The sequence below is a fragment of the Gekko japonicus genome, unplaced genomic scaffold (genome assembly GCF_001447785.1).
Source record: "Gekko japonicus isolate JY-2015 unplaced genomic scaffold, Gekko_japonicus_V1.1 scaffold502, whole genome shotgun sequence".
NCBI lineage: Eukaryota > Metazoa > Chordata > Lepidosauria > Squamata > Gekkonidae > Gekko > Gekko japonicus.
Genome location: NW_015169186.1, coordinates 488,993 through 507,257, shown reverse-complemented (window position 1 = coordinate 507,257; position 18,265 = coordinate 488,993). Strand labels below are relative to the sequence as shown.

The 18,265-nt window shown below is 47.9% G+C and overlaps 1 protein-coding gene across 1 annotated transcript in view; it reads left to right on the top strand.

Moving 5' to 3' along the window:
- TRIO (trio Rho guanine nucleotide exchange factor) overlaps window positions 1-18,265 on the top strand; it is a 236,019-nt gene that overhangs the window by 72,335 nt on the left and 145,419 nt on the right. The window contains exons 16-20 of the mRNA XM_015416185.1: window positions 2,082-2,273; window positions 3,695-3,844; window positions 13,036-13,150; window positions 14,359-14,474; window positions 17,110-17,232. Of these exons, the coding sequence (XP_015271671.1) occupies window positions 2,082-2,273; window positions 3,695-3,844; window positions 13,036-13,150; window positions 14,359-14,474; window positions 17,110-17,232 (696 nt within the window). The remainder of the gene's footprint in view (window positions 1-2,081; window positions 2,274-3,694; window positions 3,845-13,035; window positions 13,151-14,358; window positions 14,475-17,109; window positions 17,233-18,265) is intronic.

Genomic DNA, 18,265 nt, shown 5'->3' with positions numbered 1-18,265 from the left:
ACAGAAGAGGCAGCAGATTTTTAGGAAGGGGGGCAAGTGGAAGGAAGGCCTCCTCTCGTTCCCGGTCGCTGCTTTCTCCCTCTCCCACCCTCCTCCTTCCAGCCTCTTGCCGCAGCCACCCAACAACTGGGGGCCACAGGGCTGACCTCTCTTCCCGTCCACCCCCAGTGGGGCAGCAGCTTGGAGCCCCCAGTGCAGTCAGTGTGGATCGTGAGAGACCGGGAGACACTGAGCACTCTGCACCCAGCAGAGGCGTGTGGGCCGGGAGAGGAAGCCCCGCTGGCTCCGGCATCTTCTCCAGCTGGTGGGCTGTGGCCAAGAGGCTTGAGGGCCAGAGCGTGAGGGGGGAGGCAGAGAAATCTGCTGTGGTGGTGGTGGGGGGGGGCAGTGTTCCCTCTAAGGCGCACAGTCTTCTCGTGAGCAGAAAGTTTACCCTGTGAGCCAAAAGGGGTGCTAGCTTTAAAAACTGTGAGCGGGCCGACATTTTTTTTTTAAAAAAAAATTTCAGTGTACAAACATACAAAACATACAGACATAGCATATATATGGTTATCATTTGTACTACAAGCCATATATTTATATTAAACTTACTTATATTTCTATGGAACATACTATATGGCTCTGTTTCAAACTGTATTTTAGAAATGATTTATGCATCATGGCCATGGGGCAGTATCACCAAGTTAGCGAAGTCCTCCTAGCCTCATGCCTTAGCCTTATCTCTCCCCCCCCCCCAATAATAAAGCATCCACACCCTCTGCCTGCCAACTCCAGAGGGATCAGCCATGGGTGTTTTATTTTAATGAGGAGCCAACACTGAGAGAGTGGTATTTGAAAATCATTAGCCAACTCTGTTCAAACTGGGAAAACGCCCTCTTCGCAGTGAGGTGGCTGCTGCCTCATAGGTCTGGGGAAGGAGATTTGAACTGAGAATCCTGGAATTCACAGAGCCATTCTGGACTGAAACTGTGCAGGAGCATTTATAGGAAAAATATGAGGTGCACTACTGCTTTTTCCTGAAGCTTGACTTGGAGGAGGGAGGGAGGGAGGGAGGGACTTGCCCAGGGCCGGCGGTCCTGCACGGGTCCCAGCAGGGGTGCTCCAGCCAGGGCCGGTGCCAGGTTTTTTTGTGCACCAGGCGAGGCTACCTTCTGGCACCCACCAATTTTCAAACAAGGAAGAATGAAAAACACAAAATTTGACATTTCTAATTTCTTTTTTTTTTAATTGTTAGAACAAGTAATACAGTCTATGATTTTCCCCACCTCACTGGTGTGTGCTTCTAAACCCTGTCCTTCTAAGCCAAGTTGGTACAGTGGTTAAGAGTGGTGGACTCTAATCTGAGAACTGGGTTTAATTCCCCACTCCTCCGTATGCATCCAGCTGGGAATGGGTGCGCCAGCGCAGGCTGGCGCAGCTAAAAGGGAACCTAGGTGGGGGGAGAGCAATGGCCGTAGCGAGCAAGAGGGGAGGCAGCAGATGCCTGAAAGCCTAGAATGTCCCTTTCCTTGCAAGCCCCTGCAGGTCCCCCTCTCGTTAAATGAGTGCAAAACTGTTCAGACTCACGTGAAGAAAGAGGGAGGAAAACAAAAACACAAGTCCCTGTCCTGAAGATTTATGATTTTAAATTACAACCGCAGAAGAAGAGACGAAGGGAAGGCATGGGGAGCACGGATTGACGTGTGACCAAATGCCACGAAAAGGTGGGAAGAGAGAGGTGAGCCTAAGATGCGCCTCCAGGTTCCTCTAGTAATAGCTCATGGGTTGCTTCTTCAGCATCTTCTATGGTCACTTTGCGACTGTAACATGCTTTCAGTTGTGTCTACGAGGACCATTCCCAGAGGCATCCTATGAATGCAGAGGGCTGAATTCCCTGACTCTCCACCTTCACTGCTTCACTTAGGCAGAAGGGAGCGGGTGGGGAAGAGATGGGCGGTATTCACCTTCTGGTTCCAGGTGTCTAGCCTGTATGTGCAATTTGTAATTCTGCTGCGAACAAAAATGAGCAGTCCCAACAGTGGAACAGGCTCACAGAGTGCATCGATGAATGAAGTAGCATTGTCTTCTGGTCATTTAATCAGAAAACGCATCAGAGCGCACTGCAGGTGCAGCAGAAAGCGGAGGCGATGCTGCAGGCGAATCACTATGACATGGACATGATCCGTGACTGCGCTGAGAAAGTGGCCTCTCACTGGCAGCAGCTGATGCTCAAGATGGAGGACCGTCTCAAGCTTGTGAATGCTTCCGTGGCCTTTTACAAAACATCAGAGCAGGTACTGGGTGATACGATTGGCTAAGCCTCCGTTCCTTTGCTTAATGGGAAGTGGTTTCAGCGCTGACTTTATGTTATGTTAGCTTTAAAGCCCGTATTCACTGAAGTGTGGTTAATAAGGAAGACCAGTTCAATTTTATAGACTCGAGCGATTTGCTGCATTCTCGGTGCTGACACCCAGGAATATATTCGTATTTGTAAGCTGACCAACATTTTTCTGTTCTTTATAGATTCCCCAAGCGCTGGTTGTGAGCATAATCTATGTTTACAGAGGAAATACAAATACACGATTTCCTGCAGGGCCCGTGTTCCACAGGCAGGGCTTTTTAGAAGGCTCAATTCAGTGCCTGCTCTGCACCCATTGTTCATTCAGCCGTCATGGGATTCGGACAAGATCTGAACGAACACGGCAGATTTTTTAATCTGTTCATTTATTTGTGGCATTTTTATGCAGCTGTCCTTTGCTGAAGGGACCCAGCAGCATCTCACAAAAAAAAAAGATACTGAAATACAGTGAAGCCACGCAACCCAGGCAGTTTCTGGGCTGCCCGGAGGAGAGCCAGGACCTCGTGCCTCTGGCACTGCCCTGGGTGTTAAGTGGCTGCGGGGAAGGGAGGACCAGGCTTTGCGCAAACGGAGCTCATCTGCCGCCTGTCCTGCAGCCGGCAAGGTCTTCCTCACTCCCCTGCAGAAGCAGCAGCAGCCCTACGTGTCTGGCAGATTGCGTAGTGCTTCACTGGGGCCAGTTTCCCCACACCCTCCAGCGGAGGCCAGTGGCCTGTGGCTGGGGGAGCCCACAGCACAACGGCTTCCTGCCACGCATTTCTCAGCACTCTCCATCCCTGCTTTCTCGTCCCTGCCTTTCCTCCCGGGAGTTCCGGGGGACCACAGAGTTCTGCCCCTGCAACATCCCTGTGAGCCCCATGGAAGTTCTTGGCTGAATGGGGATATTTGAACGTGCCCCCCCCCCCAGTCCTAGCCTGGCTCTGGTAGCCGTTGTACCCCACTGGCTGTGTACGCTAGAAGGGAGAGAGGAGGGTGAGGGAATGGGAGGCTGTGCCACTGAGTGCAGAGTAGCCGTGTGGCTTCTCCCCAGGGCCTAGTCCTGCCCCTGAAACCGGTCCCGTTGGTGAAAAGTTGATTTTTGTAAATAAACGGAGCCCTCAAAGGTAATTGTAGGTCAGAAGCAATTTAAGACCGTCTGTCTTATGCTAGCAAAGGTCACGCCCTTCCTGACCATGAGTAGCAGAATTGACTTCCACAGTAAATTGGTAGTAGGGAGGCATCCTCTGTTGTTCCCCTTGGGGAGAGGAGGACTTTGGGATTCCTGAAATGTGCAGTGCTGACCCAAGTGGCCACAGTGTGGCTTCAGTGGCTGAGCCAAGTGCACGGGGGCTCAGCGCTTCACTTTTTGTTTGGCAGGTGTGCAGCGTTCTGGAAAGCCTGGAGCAAGAATATAAGCGGGAGGAAGACTGGTGTGGCGGAGCTGACAAGCTGGGCCCAAACTCCGAAACGGATCACGTGACTCCTATGATTAGCAAGCACCTCGAGCAAAAAGAGGCATTTTTGAAGGTAACTTTGACAGTTTTATGTCTTATTATTTAGGGGCACAAAGGTTCCCTGTGGCAGAGGGACTCCTGAGGACCTATGAAGGACTGTCCGCCTTGAACGCCTGTCTAAACCCCAGCCTGTCTCCTGAGCCAGTTAGGATCAAACCCATAAAACTGTGGAAACCGTCCCCCCCTCTGGGTGCTGAGCTCCCCAAAGATGCCTCGTGATCCTTTTATAAAACAGCCAAAGCGCCGCCCAGCCGTGAGAGCCTGTGATACAGATGGGTAGAGGCTTATGCAAGTCCCAGGCATGAAAATGGAATCAAGTTATTTCTGGTGAAGCTGTTTGACAGGGCAGAGTCTCTCAGAGCTTACTTGGGTTTCTGTATCCTTTGTTTTTAACCTTTTCTCAGAATGGTGTCAGGCACAAACAGGGTGTTTTGGCTGGACTGACCCCAGCACACGGTTTCTCACACCTGAAGAGTTCTGAAAAAGCCCTCAAATAAATGATGAGCCAGCTTTGCAGGAGACGGAGAATTTTGGTCATGCTTGGTGGGAAAGCTGGTATTCAAGTGGGGGGTTTAGAAATGGGGTACAGCTGGAAGCAACTTTGAACCAAGCTGCTATGAACTGCTTAATCATTACTCCACCTAAGGAAACGTGTGCACTTAATGGATCACATGGGCAAGCCTGACATGGAAGTGTTCACTGTTGGGTGCTGGACATGAACAAAACCCTACCTGCACATACTCCTCAGCAGCCAAGTCGCCAGGAGATCAGATGGCGCTTGGCCAGGGTTTATCATAGGCATGGCAAGGATGGTTTTCCTCAGATACCTCCGATTTCTGCACCGGAACCATCATATATGCTGAGAGCTGCAGCCATCCTTTCAGTGTGAAGGTTCTGAGTGGTTGATGTAGTTCAGTAGCTGTGGCTGAACGCCATACCTTCTCAGAACATACTATATGCGGAGAAGTAAACTGTGCCTAATTCAGTAGCACATAGCTTGATTCTCATACTGTCTTGAATTCAGTTTGTTGGCTGTGTTTCTGTAGTCTGAATTGCCTTTTTGATGAACTGGTTTGTGTGATGAGGCTATAATCAGTTAAATTAGGGTTTTAGATAGGTGAATCGGGGATTAGATAGATTCTTGGAGGACAGGTCTATCAGTGGTTGTGGGGAACCTCCACATTCAGAGGCAGTCAACCTCTGAATCCCAGAGCTAGAAGGCAACATCAGGGGAAGGCCTCAGCCTCTCTGGCCTGTTGTTGGCCCTCCAGAGGAACTGGCTGGCCCCTGTGTGAGACGGGAGCCTGGACTAGAGGGACCCTCACTGGTCTGACCCAGCAGGGCTCTTCTGATGTTCTGTGCTTTGACCATGATCTACAGTGGATCACACCAGTGGCACAACTGTATTTTCTTTGGCTTTTTAAAAATAAAACCCATAAGACAGCAGAGTTAGGGGAGAGAGTTGAGGATGAAGATACAGTTATTGGCTGCAAAGGGCAGAGAACTTCTGTGTTCATTTTTGGCCTTCTGTACAGTGCCACATTTGGACTGCACATGCACAGGCTGGCTTCTGATAGAACTGTCTAGTTTATAGAGTCAGGGAGGGCACTCCTTCCCCTCCGCACACACAAGATGGCGCTTTCCCGCCAAAACCGTTGTGCAGCATGAGGCAGGAGCACCATTTCCCCTCCGTCCGCCTTCTGCTGCCAAGCCGAGCGGACTAGCTCTGGCTTCACTCTTTCTTGCTGTCCCTCCTCTTAGTATTCCTTATCCTTGTTTTTCTTGTTCTCAGTGGCTCAAAATTCACTCTTCAAGAAATTTGCCCGGTGTGGGAGGAAAATGACCCGAACCAATGAGCACAGTCCCACAATGTGAATGCCTGCCGCCATTGCCAGCAGCTCGTCCCCACGGCAAGTGGCAACAGGCCTTCGCCCCTCAAAGCTGCTCTTTGTCTGTCGGTCTCAGGCAAGTGGGCAGCAAAGCCGTCCGTTGTGCGAGAGTTCCTTGAGGCTGCAACCTGCAGCTTTGGCCTGCCACCCTCTGCGTAGGCTCCGTTCCAGGTCCCCAGATCTGCCTGTTCCTCACAGGAGGGCTTTGGAACTACCTCTCAAGAAGGCCAAGATGAAGTCCAAATGTCTGGACAAGGGCTCAGTTCCACTTTATTATTATTATTAATAATAATAATAATATAATGTTATAATATTATAATAATACTTTCCATTTATTAATCGCTTTCCCCAGTGGGCTCAAAGCGATGTACAGTTACTCAATATAGACAAGGGACTAACAATGTTTGTAGGGGATAGGGAAGACAACATATATTCATTTTTTTTTAATTGCACGTGCCGTCACTGCACATAGACGTCTTCTGGCTTGGCTCCGTCGTTTTCCGCACGGCTGCGTGTTGGCCAGGCTTCAGGACCCGTATGTCAATCGCCACACTGCCACCGCCTGGCCGGAACATCCATTGCAGGGATTCTTTCGTAGCCGAGAAGCTGTTTCACCTTCCAAGCCTCGACCAGGACGTCTTTGCTCCAAACAACCTGAAAGACCTCCTACGGTTCCCCGGCCTGAGCCCACAGAGTTAGAGGAGGAACTCTGCCACCGGCACGAACCCCATCTCCTCCTTCCTGGGAGCAAGCGGTCTCCTCTCCAGAATCTTCTCCCCCATGCCTTGTCAGCAAGGGAGAAGGCGTCTCCTGTATGTTCATCTCAGCCGGGTCCTTCACAGTGGGTTCCAACGCAGCCTCCATTCTGTGGCATGCCTTGGTCCGTGCCCTTTCAGCTGGTTCCGTGGCCTGCCTATCTGTTCTCATCTTGTGGCCTGTCTTGGGTTGGGGTAGGGGCTGTTCACCGACCCGCTGCTGCGTTCTCAGTTTCTGGCTTCAGTTCTGGTCCCACTCTCATCTTCTCAGTTCCATCTGCCTTTTCCCCAGGAGCACCAGTTATTCAACTCTGATGGGGAGGAAGAGGCCTCCTGTCCAGACACTGGACCCGAACTCCCCTCAGAGCCGTCATCCAGTGAAGCAGGAGGCGATAATGACTCCAATCCCACCCAAGGATGATCTTCACTTGTACTCAGAGCTGATAAGAAGGATGGGGAGGTCTTCTCTTTGAATCTGAAGCCAGCAGTCAAACTCTCCTCTTTATTCTGATGCTCCGGTCACAGTCGCTTTCCCCCTGCGTGGACATTTCACTGGCACTGCTAGTGCTGTCTGGGAGAACCTGGGATCCGCTGTGACCCTGAGGTGTTTCCCGTGGCTCAAGTCGGCTGCCCTGCCTCTGGGAGCCTGTGCCCAGGCAGAGGACTTACTCTTTGAAGGGGAACAACGTCCTCTTCTAAGACTGCCAATACTTTGGCACAGATAATGAAATGTAGGCATCCATTTGGTGCAGCCATATTTTCTTTGACCGTTTTTTTAAAAATAAAACCCACGAGACAACCGTTGGGGGAGAGCTCTGTGTTCTTTAACTTCGTAGAAGGAGAAATGTCAGATGTTATGTTTTTTTCCTACTTTCTAAGGAAGATTTCATCTGCCAAAAGTCTCTCTTACAGCAGTATTGAAAGCATTGCAAACTTGTCCTCCTCTACATTTCATGGTGCCACAGAACGGGCGGAAAAGGAACACACGCATGGAGCTGCCTGAATCAGAGGGCAGGTCTGTTTAAAGTCGGTATCTGAAGAAGGGACTCTGCAGTGTCTCACGAGAGCTCTCACTCTTTAAGGAGCTCCTGGGCTCTGGCTCTTTTCCGCTGCTAAAGTCAGTACTGTCTACTTTGACTGGCCGTGGCTGTCCAGGGCCTGACATTATAATCCACCTTGATTCCCACAAGGTAGAAAGGCAGCTCCTGTTTTAAGCAAATACATTCGGCTGGAGGTTTCCCCCATCACCTACAACCTGATCCTTTTAACTGGAGTTGCTAGGGATTGAACTTTGGGCCTCCCACATGCCAAACATGCACTGCCACTGAGTCATGGCTTTTCCCCAAAGGAGAAGCAAGTGAATATATGTATGGTATAAAATTAGTCAATCTTGGCTCTGGAAAAGAGCGTGGCTGTTTTTTCATCCTGTATAGTTTTCTTGCCATTCTTTCCCTCCCTAATTCCAGTAACGCCAACTCCTAGAGGTAAAAATTAACACTCAACCACCAATCTCTGGATATCAAAGAAAGCACGTTTGAAAAGGTGGGGGGGGGGCTGTCCCAGGAAGCTAAGCAAGGGGAGAGGGAGAAGTTTGTGATTTCTCAGCACAGCAAGTAAAAGCTGCCACATCTAGTACAGCTAGTTAACTGGAGCAGAAAGCTGAAAAAATGAGGACGCAAAGGGATATTGAGTCACTTGATTACCCATCAAATATGAAAACAAGTCCATTTTCTTCAGGCTGTTTTTAGAGTCACCAGAAAATAAGGCTTATGGGACACTTGGCGTAGTTTTCCCTGCAGGGAGAAATGCACACAGTTTACGGCCCGCTGGGTGGTTGCGTGAATGAGAACTTTCCAGTCCAGTACATTGCCTTAGGATACAGCCTGAACTCTTGGTCACGGATTCTTGCTCTAAAACCAGCTCCCAGTTGGAATTGCATGCTGAGGTCTAGGCTGTTCATTTTTGGGGATAAAGCAGCTGAAAACATAAACGGAGCAACAGAATGATCATTATACGTTATACCGAAGAGAAATGTTTACAAAGAGGTTAAATGAGCAGAAACACTAATAGCTGCTGTGACTATGAGGTTGGTGGCATAGCTGATCACGTGTAATAGAGAGCTGGTTTCCAGGTCCTTGCAACAAGGTCCCTGTTCCTCGTGGCTCCTGTTTGTTCTCCAACTGTGCTTAAGATTCCGTTGTGTCTTAGGTAACGTATCCCTCTTGGCCTTCTCAGTTGTCCAGTAGCTTCCTTGCTTGGTAGCTCTGTCTGCAAAAGACTGCATTGAACCAATGTTCTCGCTAACGTTTTTTCCTGTACTGAGCAGAGCAGTTCCCGTCCTGCGCAGAATCTTCAAGTGGGCCATGGGCCGTGCAAAACCCTACCAGGCTCCAGATGGCTGCTTGGGGGGGGGGGGGCTTCCTGTGTTCATGAGTGGCCACTCACTCACACAGCCTCAAGGGAACCCCAGTTTCAGCCCAGTGCGGTTTGTACCAGAAGCCAGTGACGAGCTTGGGTTGGGCAAAGGATGCCTTTGGCTGGCAGAGCTCAGCATTTTCAGTCTTCATCCACCTACTTTGGTCTTCCAGACTAGCTGTCTCATTCTTAGAGGGTGGTCCAGTTAAGGTTTGTTTTTACAAAGCTGGTGTTCAGTTTCTTTGTCTCCAGCACAGCAGCAAGACAGCCAGTGTGTAATCTGCATATTAGGGATGCAAGTGTAAAAGTAATAAAGTAGGGCCACTGATCCCAGCTGGCCATGTTCCTGCTTAGTCTTTAGAGCAAGACAGCATGACAATCTGTGTGTGAAGTTTTCTGAAAGGTGTCGCTTACTTCTATCTCTGAATGCTGCTTCTAGAGTAGAAACGAGACCAGCTCCCATCCACAATTCACTGTAAATCACAATGAGGGTATTAACCTTACTAAAAACCACCTTGGCCAGCGGCTTGCAGGAACACCCGCCTCAAGAAACTTTAGAAGAAGAAGAAGATTGGGTTTATACCCCGCCCTTGACTACACGAAGGAGTCTCAGAGCGGCTTACAAACTCCTTTCCCTTCACCTCGCCACAACAGACACCCTGTGAGGGAGGTGGAGCTGAGAGAGCTCTTGACAGAAACTGCTCTTTTTCAAGGACAGCTCCTATCAGAACTACGGCTTTCCCAAGGTCATCTAGCCAGGTGCAAGTGGAGGAGTGGGGAATCAAACCCGGTTCTCCCAGATTAGAGCCTGCACACTTAACCGCTACACCAAACTGGCTTTACATGGAAGTTCTGCTGTTGTCACTGAAGTATATTGGCATGTGAGGGTGCACAAGGTCCAGGTGGCTGAGTGGGAAGTCTAGAATGGGAGAGGAGGATCCTAATAGCAGAATTAATATTTCCCCTGTCTGTTCAATCTGTATGCAGAACATATTTTAGGGAAAGCTGGATTAGATTTAGACGAACATGGAGTGAAAATTGGTGGAGGGGGCAATAACAGTTTGAGACATGCAGATGACACTGCGACACTGGCAAAAAATAGTGAAGACTTGAAAAAAAAGCAGAACTTGCCAAAGCAGGATTACAGCTGAGCATCAAGAAGACAAAAGTAATGACTGCTGGGGGATTACACGACTTTGACATTAACAATGGAGAAAAGGGGGTTGTTCAAGGTTTCCTATTCCTTGGCTCCTTCATCCGCCAAAAGGGAGACTGCAACCCAGAAGTCAGAAGGGGGCTGGGGTAGGGGGGGGTAAAGGTAAAGGTTCCCCTTGCTCGAAAGCCAGTCGAGTCTGACTCTAGGGTTGCGGTGCTCATCTCCGTTTCCAAGCCAAGGAGCTAGCACTGTCCGAAGACGTTTCCGTGGTCATGTGGCCGGCATGACTAAACACCAAGGCGCACGGAACGCTGTTACCTTCCCACTGAAGTGGTACCTTTCCATAAATGAAAACGTGTGTCTCTGGCCACCAGCCAAGATAATTTATACCATCCTATTCCTCATTACTATGTATGGGTGTGAAAGCCGGACCATGGAGAAATCTGCTTGGAGGAAAGTTGATTCATTTGAAAAGTGTAGTCGGGAAAGAGGAAGACCCGACCTGAGGAGGTCTGGCTCAGTAAAGAAAGCCACAAGGGCCCTCCGTCTGCAAGGCCTGAGCGAGGCTATTAACAACAGAATGTTCTGGAGAGGTCATTCATTCATGGGGTCACTGTGAGTCAGAAGTGACTTGATGCTTAACACGCACATGTGGCGTGGTGCCAAGGACTGGCATGACTGCAGATGTTAACAGAAAAGGAGCACAGACTCGAGAATCTAATAGCCTAAGCTGAAGGCTGTATGCTTTTTAAACAATAAATATTGACATAACAAGTCTGAGTGCCTTTTTGTTTTTGTGTCATGAAATGTTCATAAGTATTCTAATATCCAATTTTCTATTGTCTCATACATACACAATGGGAAAAAATGCAATAACATAAACCAATCACAAGATAGAAAGCTCATGAGTAACAAGACAGGGGTGTGTGTTTACAAAGTCACTGAAGTGAAAAAGGGTCCTTTTAAAACAATGGTATCAATAAAGAAGAAGAAGAGGTAGAGGAACGAGAGATCAAATTGCCAACATTCGCTGGATTATGGAGAAAGCAAGAGAGTACCAGAAAAACATCTACTTCTGCTTCATTGACTATGCTAAAGCCTTTGACTGTGTGAATCACAACAAACTATGGCAGGTCCTTAAAGAGATGTGAGTACCAGACCACCTCACATGTCTCTTGAGAAACCTGTATAAGGGCCAAGAAGCGACAGTTAGAACCGGATATGGAACAACTGACTGGTTCAGCATAGGAAAAGGAGTACAAGGATGTATATTGTCACCTTATTTAATATATATGCAGAGTACATCATGCGAAATGCTGGCCTGGATGAATCACAAGAGGGAATTAAGATTGCTGGGGAAAAGATCAACAACCTCAGATATGCAGACGATACCACTCTAATGGCAGAAAGTGAAGAGGACCTAAAGAGCTTCTTGCTCAGAGTGAAAGAGGAGTGCAAAAGTGGGCCTGAAGCTCAACATCAAAAAAACTAAGATTATGGCATCTGGCCCCATCACTCCTTCGCAAATAAAAGGGGAAGTCATGGAAGTAGTGACAGACTTCACGTTCCTGGGATCCCAGATCACCGCAGACTGTGACAGCAGCCATGAAATTAAAAGACGCCTGCTCCTTGGGAGGAAAGCGATGGCAAACCTAGACAGCATGATAAATAGTAGAGACATCACCCTGCCCACAAAAGTCCGCATGGTCAAAGCAAAGGTATTCCCAGTAGTCACGTATGGCTGCGAGGGTTGGACTGTAAGGAAGGCCGAGCGCCAAAGAATAGATTCTTTTGAACTATGGTGCTGGAGAAGACTCTTGAGAGTCCCTTGGACTGCAAGAAGATCAAATCAGTCAATCCTAAAAGAAATCAACCCTGACTGTTCCCTGGAAGGCCAGATAATGAAACTGAAGCTCAGATACTTTGGCCACCCAATGAGAAGGGAGCACTCACTGGAGAAGAAGACCCTGATGCTGGGAAAGATTGAAGGTCAAAGAAGACGGGGACGGCAAAGGATGAGATGGTTAGACAGTGTCATAGATGCAACGAACATGAAATTGAGCAAACTTCAGAGGACAGCGGATTACCGGAAGGCCTGGCATGATCTGGTCCATGGGGTCGCGGAGAGTCGGACTCGACTGTGCGACTGAACAACAGCAACAAATCAATAAAGATATAAACCTTGAACTGGACCAGTATTTTCAAAAGCCGTGGAACACCCACTAAATGCCGAAATGAGCTTGGCACTATTCCTCGTGGGTTTTTGAAACTTTGATGCTCCTCAGAGGTGTAAAGTGCTTTTGATGATTAATGATAAGCTCCAATATAGAATTATCAAAGGAAGATTGCATGAACTATACTCTCTGATGAAGCTATGAGATGCCTGAGGCTACCTGGGATCCGCATTAGTAGGAGTTCAATTTAAATTGTTTGCCACACCCATCTTGGGCATATTGTGGAGTTCTAAGCCTCGCCAAGCTCATTTCCGCATTTAGTGAATGTTCCACGGCTCTTGAAAATATCAGTCCGGATCAAGGTTTATATCTTTATTGATACCATTGTTTTTCCACTTTGGTAACTTTGTAAGTACACACCCCGGTCTTGTTATTCTTGTGATTGGTTTATGTTATTGTATTTTTTCCATTGTGTATGTATGAGACAATAGAAAAATGGATATTAGAATACCTATGAACATTTCATGATACAAGAAGAAAGCACTTCGAGTTATTATTTGAATATTTATTGTTAAAAAAGCATTTAGCTTAGGCTATTAGATTAGATGACTGCTTAGGCTATTAGATGTAGCAGCCTCAGCCGATGCCACTCACCTTTTCTGTTTACTCCTATAAGGGCATCTATATTGTGGTCAAGTCCAAGCGGACTAAATTGGACTGGTTCGACTCAGTTATGATTTACCCTTTTGTTCACAGCATCCACCGTGACCCTTTTGTGTGTGTTCATGTCGATGTGTTTCTGTGGTCCTCTGCAGGCTTGCACGCTCGCCCGACGGAATGCTGATGTCTTCCTGAAGTATTTGCACCGGAACAGCGTAAATATGCCAGGGATGGTGACTCATATCAAGGCCCCAGAACAGCAGGTCAAAAGTAAGCTTGCGTGACTCACTGGATGATCTCGCTTAATGTCTGATGACAAAGCTGTAGGGAAGGCAGCAGTCTCAAATGCATTAATCAGCTCATTGTCGGGGAGTCCTGCCACTCTGTTCAGCATAGCCCAGGAAGCTTGCAACCAGATCAATAAAACCATAAAAATATAAAATACAAAAAAAGTGGCAGAACTCTGACAATTCAATCACTATCATATGGTGTGCGACTACGTTCATTGATCTGTGTAGTATCACAAAACTAAAATAGGACCCACGGTAAGTAGGAAATATCAAAAATCAGCAAATACCATGCTACAGACAATTACAAAGTAACTCAAGTAATTTTTATATATTTTCTTGTTTTTATATTATTTTTTCTATATTTCTTATAAATTATTCACCGTTCTATTAAATATCATATAAACATTAACACATAGAAATAATCATATATCCAAACATCTAAGTATAGTCTTTTTATATATCGCAAAAGATATTGCACAACCTCTTTATTAATACCAGTCCTCCTTAATTGTAAAAAAGTTTTAAGTCGATTTTGAATTGGTGCTCATTCTTCCTTTTAAGTTTTAAGGGAGAGGAAAACTGAGCACCAATTCAAAAGTGGCTCACAACATTCTCCCCTCCTCCACTTTATCCTCACAACAACAGCCCTGTGAGGTAGGTTCAGCTGGGAGTGTGTGACTGGCCCAAGGTCACCCAATGAGCTTCCCATGCCACGGGTGAGGATTCGAACCCAGGTCTCCCAGGTCCTAGGCTGACTTCTTTTGCATTCATAAATTATCTATCTCCACATATTGCTTTGATTAGAGCACGCCATGATATGAAGAATTCAGACTGAGACATACTTTGGGTAAACATGAATGACTTGGTTCCATGTGTACAAGTTGGTGGGTTTTGTATGTTATCAATTAATGTAATGGATCAGATGTGTTTTGTAACTGAGCGAATGGCATGTGCCCGTATTCAAAAGACAAGGCGTGCGGCCTTTCTATGCACAAATCATTGAGGTTGTCTAGTTAGAACAAGTGAGCAAGTGGCACTTTTTAAAAACCACTCCTCATTGCTTCTTGTTCTCACCTGCTGCTGCTGCTCATTTGCATCACCACGAGGGCCAGACTTTATGTGGCTTTCTTGGGAATTCGTTTTTAACTCAGTAAGCTGGTCAATTTCTTCTCTTTATTCACGCATCAGATATCCTCAACGAACTCTTCCAGAGGGAAAACCGTGTCCTGCACTACTGGACAATGAGGAAGAGACGCCTGGACCAATGTCAGCAATACGTGGTCTTCGAGAGAAGTGCCAAACAGGTCCGGGCCTGCCTTTTGAACCCTGTTTTCATCTCGGGGGCCATTGAGCTGGGTTGTTCACTCATGCCTGCTTGCGGTCCTTCTCCCAGGAGGCATCCAGGCGACGGAACCTCTTGTTGACATCTATTGCTCGGTTTTAATATATTCCTCCTTTCCGTTGCAGTTACACTGAACCCATATTACTGTGTGTGTGTGCATGCCCCGAGGATGTCCAGATAGTAAGATGTTGCTTGCAGGAGGATGTTGTGCCAGGTGCCGACTGTTTCAGTAAATTCCCCGGGTTAAATAGCTTGGTTTAAACAAAGGATACAGTAGGCTTGAATTAGAGTAGTCTGCTAGGTGAAGAGCAAAAGGTACCAGCTGGGATCTCGAGGGACGTGTGCGACCTTCTGTGCTTGGCCTGGAGCATTTCCAGCCTGGCCTTCCCAAAATCTCTTTGTTGGGGATGGGGAGCATCATCTTATGGGGCGCAGAGGGAGGTCAGTGTCCAGTGGGCCAGGGAAGCAGTTCAGGTGCCTGCAGGGCCTGTTTTGCATCCTGGCCACAGAGGTCTATGACTTTCTTCACCTTAAACGTAATTGTGATAAGACATTTGAGTCCAGGGGCACCTTTAAGATCAACAAATCAAATGGATTAGTTGCTGTTCTGTTGCTGCCCTCCACCCAAAGTCTGGCGGAACATCTCTGCCTTGCAAGCCCTGCGGAAAGGGAATAGATCCCGCAGGGCACGGGTGTTCTCCGGTAGATAGTTAGGGGAGGGGAGGGGAGGCTGAAAATGCCCTGGCCCTGGTTGAGGACAGCCGGATCTCTCTCGGGGACCGGGGACCGCCAGGAGATTTTTACGACCGGAGCGTAATGCTCTGCTGGGGGCATACTGAGAGAGGCAGTCCCGAAGGTATGTGGGTCACTGACGGCTGAGGGCCTTCAAGGTCAAAACCAGCTCCTTGAACTTGATCTGGTGCTTCCCTAGCAGCCAGTGCAGTTCACGCAGCACCGGTTGGATGTGTGCCATCCGAGGGGTCCTCACCTGATGTTTTGGCTTCCTGAAAATAAACTAGGAGTCTTGTGGTACCTTGGAGAGTAGCCGTTTTAATCCAGCGTCAGCTTTCGTGGGCTAGCGATTCACTTCTTCGTTTGCTGTGAGTAGGTTCTCACATGCAGTCGTTTTATGTTGGAGCAGGGTCCATGGCTCATGAAACACAGCCAGTTACGTGCGATGTAGTCATGTCAAATTGAAGTGAAATCTGGAACTGTGCTAAGCTATACTAAACCACTTGACACCTGTCATGGGTGAGGAGTCTCAGATTTTGTTGGGATGGTCTCAATGACCGGAAAGGTATTTCTGGGAGCTGATGCCGCACATGAAATGGCCCAGGTCTTGATGCTTGTCAGATGGGGAGGGAGACCGGCCTCAAAGAATGCCGGGGAGACCCAGGGAAGCACACCGGCCCATGCCACTTCACCGTGCCCGTTGACAGCCTGAGGGAGCTGAGGTCCCCCCTCCTTCCGGGCCAGAAGGGCAGGGCGGGGGGGACCAGGATCTGCAGCTTCAGAGAGCTCTGGGAAGCAGTGAAAAGACGCCATGCTTTGCCCGCATCGTAGTGGCTCAGCAGTTCCCCCTCCCTGTCCATTCTCCGTACCTGAGAGACAGGTAGAGCAGTCTGTCTCTTCTGTTGGTTCTAGTGGAGGTTTCATAAGAGGAAGGGATAATTGGTCATGTTTTTATGCCGTCTTTCCTCCAAATAGCACAGAGCAATGTACATGGACCCTTCCCCTATTTTATTCCCACAGCAACCTGGTGAGGTAGGTTGGGCCAAGAATGATTGGCCCACAGTCACCCCGTTGAGCTTCACAGCAGAATGGATATTTGAACCCCACTCTCCTTGACCGTAGTCCAACCCTCCAACTATTATGCTACACCTTTCTTTTCTCTTTCCATCCATCTTCAAGGACCCTCCTCTGTCTTCTGCGATGTAGTAAACTCAGGCAGGTTTGGCAAAAAAACCCAGAACTTTTCAAAATGGTGAGAGAAGATGCTTAAACCCTCAGCCCTTGCTATTAAAAATAAATTTGGACAGCCATTGCCCCTGATCCAAATGCTTTATCAGTTTATCATAGAAGGGAGAGGAGAACCCTTTTATGTTCTCGTGTTTTTTGTTGGATGGGTCTGGGGTTGCTCTTCTGTTCTAGTGCTATCCTGCTATTCGTTTTTGTAAAATTATGTGTTTGAGTATTGCAGCTTCCCAAACCCAAAGTTTTTGTGGCGGGGTTTAGCCCAATTTAGCCGGTAGATGACATGATATGTAATTTCTGGGAACTGGTATCGAGCTTCAACCACAGTCTGAAAAGTCATCTGATGCTATGCTTCTCTGAATACAGTTCTTCAGAATATATTCTGTTCTGCTGCTCTTCCCATTGCATCAAAGTGCTTTTCTTCACTGCTGGAATTAGCTTTGTGTTCAGTGCTGCTTCCTGCTTGGTCCCATGTGCTTCCTGAATGGTCCCGTGTCTTACAAAAACATTTATTTGGGCAGTGGGGAAAGAAATGTGGGGACAGTGACCAGAGTGCTGAGAAAGACTTGATACAGAGGAAGTGCTTTGAGGTGCTTTAAAACTCTTCCTTGTGAATTTCCTAGGCTCTTGAATGGATCCATGACAATGGGGAATTTTACTTATCCACGCACACTTCCACTGGTTCCAGTATCCAGCACACGCAAGAGCTATTGAAAGAGCATGAAGAATTCCAGATCACTGCAAAGGTAACCCTCTGCAAATGTTGTCTAGCCCCCGGCCTTGTTTTCTCTGGACCGATGTAGTGCATCCATCCTGCTAGAGCAGGAGGTCTGGAGCCTTGGCAGTTAAAGAGCCAAATTATGTCCGGATTCAAAGCAAGAGCCAGTAGATGAGAGTCCATTTGCACAACTGAAACTATAGATCTGGACATTACTGAAGACCGACATGTTGATTAATGATCCATAAAGTTTCTTCAGCTCAAGCAGTATTTGTTGCACATCCTTTATTAGGATGAGGAGCATACAGTGACTCGCAGCAAGTATATGCAGGAGGTCCCTGTATGATTGTTTTAGTGCATTGACATAAATCTCTGCATGATCTGCACTTGGATTACTGGCATCTGTTTCACCTCTGTCATTTCTCTTTTTCAAAAGCCACTCTTAGAAGCCCCTTTAGTCCTTGCTTACTGATTCTAGCACCCCACCCATCCTCCAATTTACCTTGGCTTAAATATTTGGCTTTCCATCTTCAAGAGCCATCTTTAGTTCCTTGCTGAGCCACACGAGGCTCTAGAGCCGTGGCCTTCCAGACCCCTTCAACAGAGACTCCGGGATGGGTGAAAGGTTCCTTGTGCCAGTGGAAGGCGTCACAGTTGGTGTCTCAGGTGTGTTTTATTTGGTTGGAAATAGTGCACCATTAGCGATGTGCATTCGGCTTTCCCGAACCAAAAAAACAACAACAAATAAATACCTTATTGGTATTTTTCAGCCTTTTTAAAGCCGAATGCAAATTCAGGAAACTTTTCGGCTTCCGAATACAGTTTCTCAAATTTGTTCAGCTTTTTCGGTTTTTGGGTAGCCAAAAACTTGCTTCCCTGGGGCTGCGGCTTCCCCTAGTCAGTTTCACTCCCCTCCAGTCAGCTGCGGGAGTGAAACTGACCAGGTAAAGCCTCTTCTCTGCCTTCCCTCCTCCACCTGGAGGCAACTGGAGAGGGCCAGGCAAGGAGCCCAGGTGTGCTTCCACGCCTGCCCTGTGCTTTCCCATGCCTCTCCCCCCCCC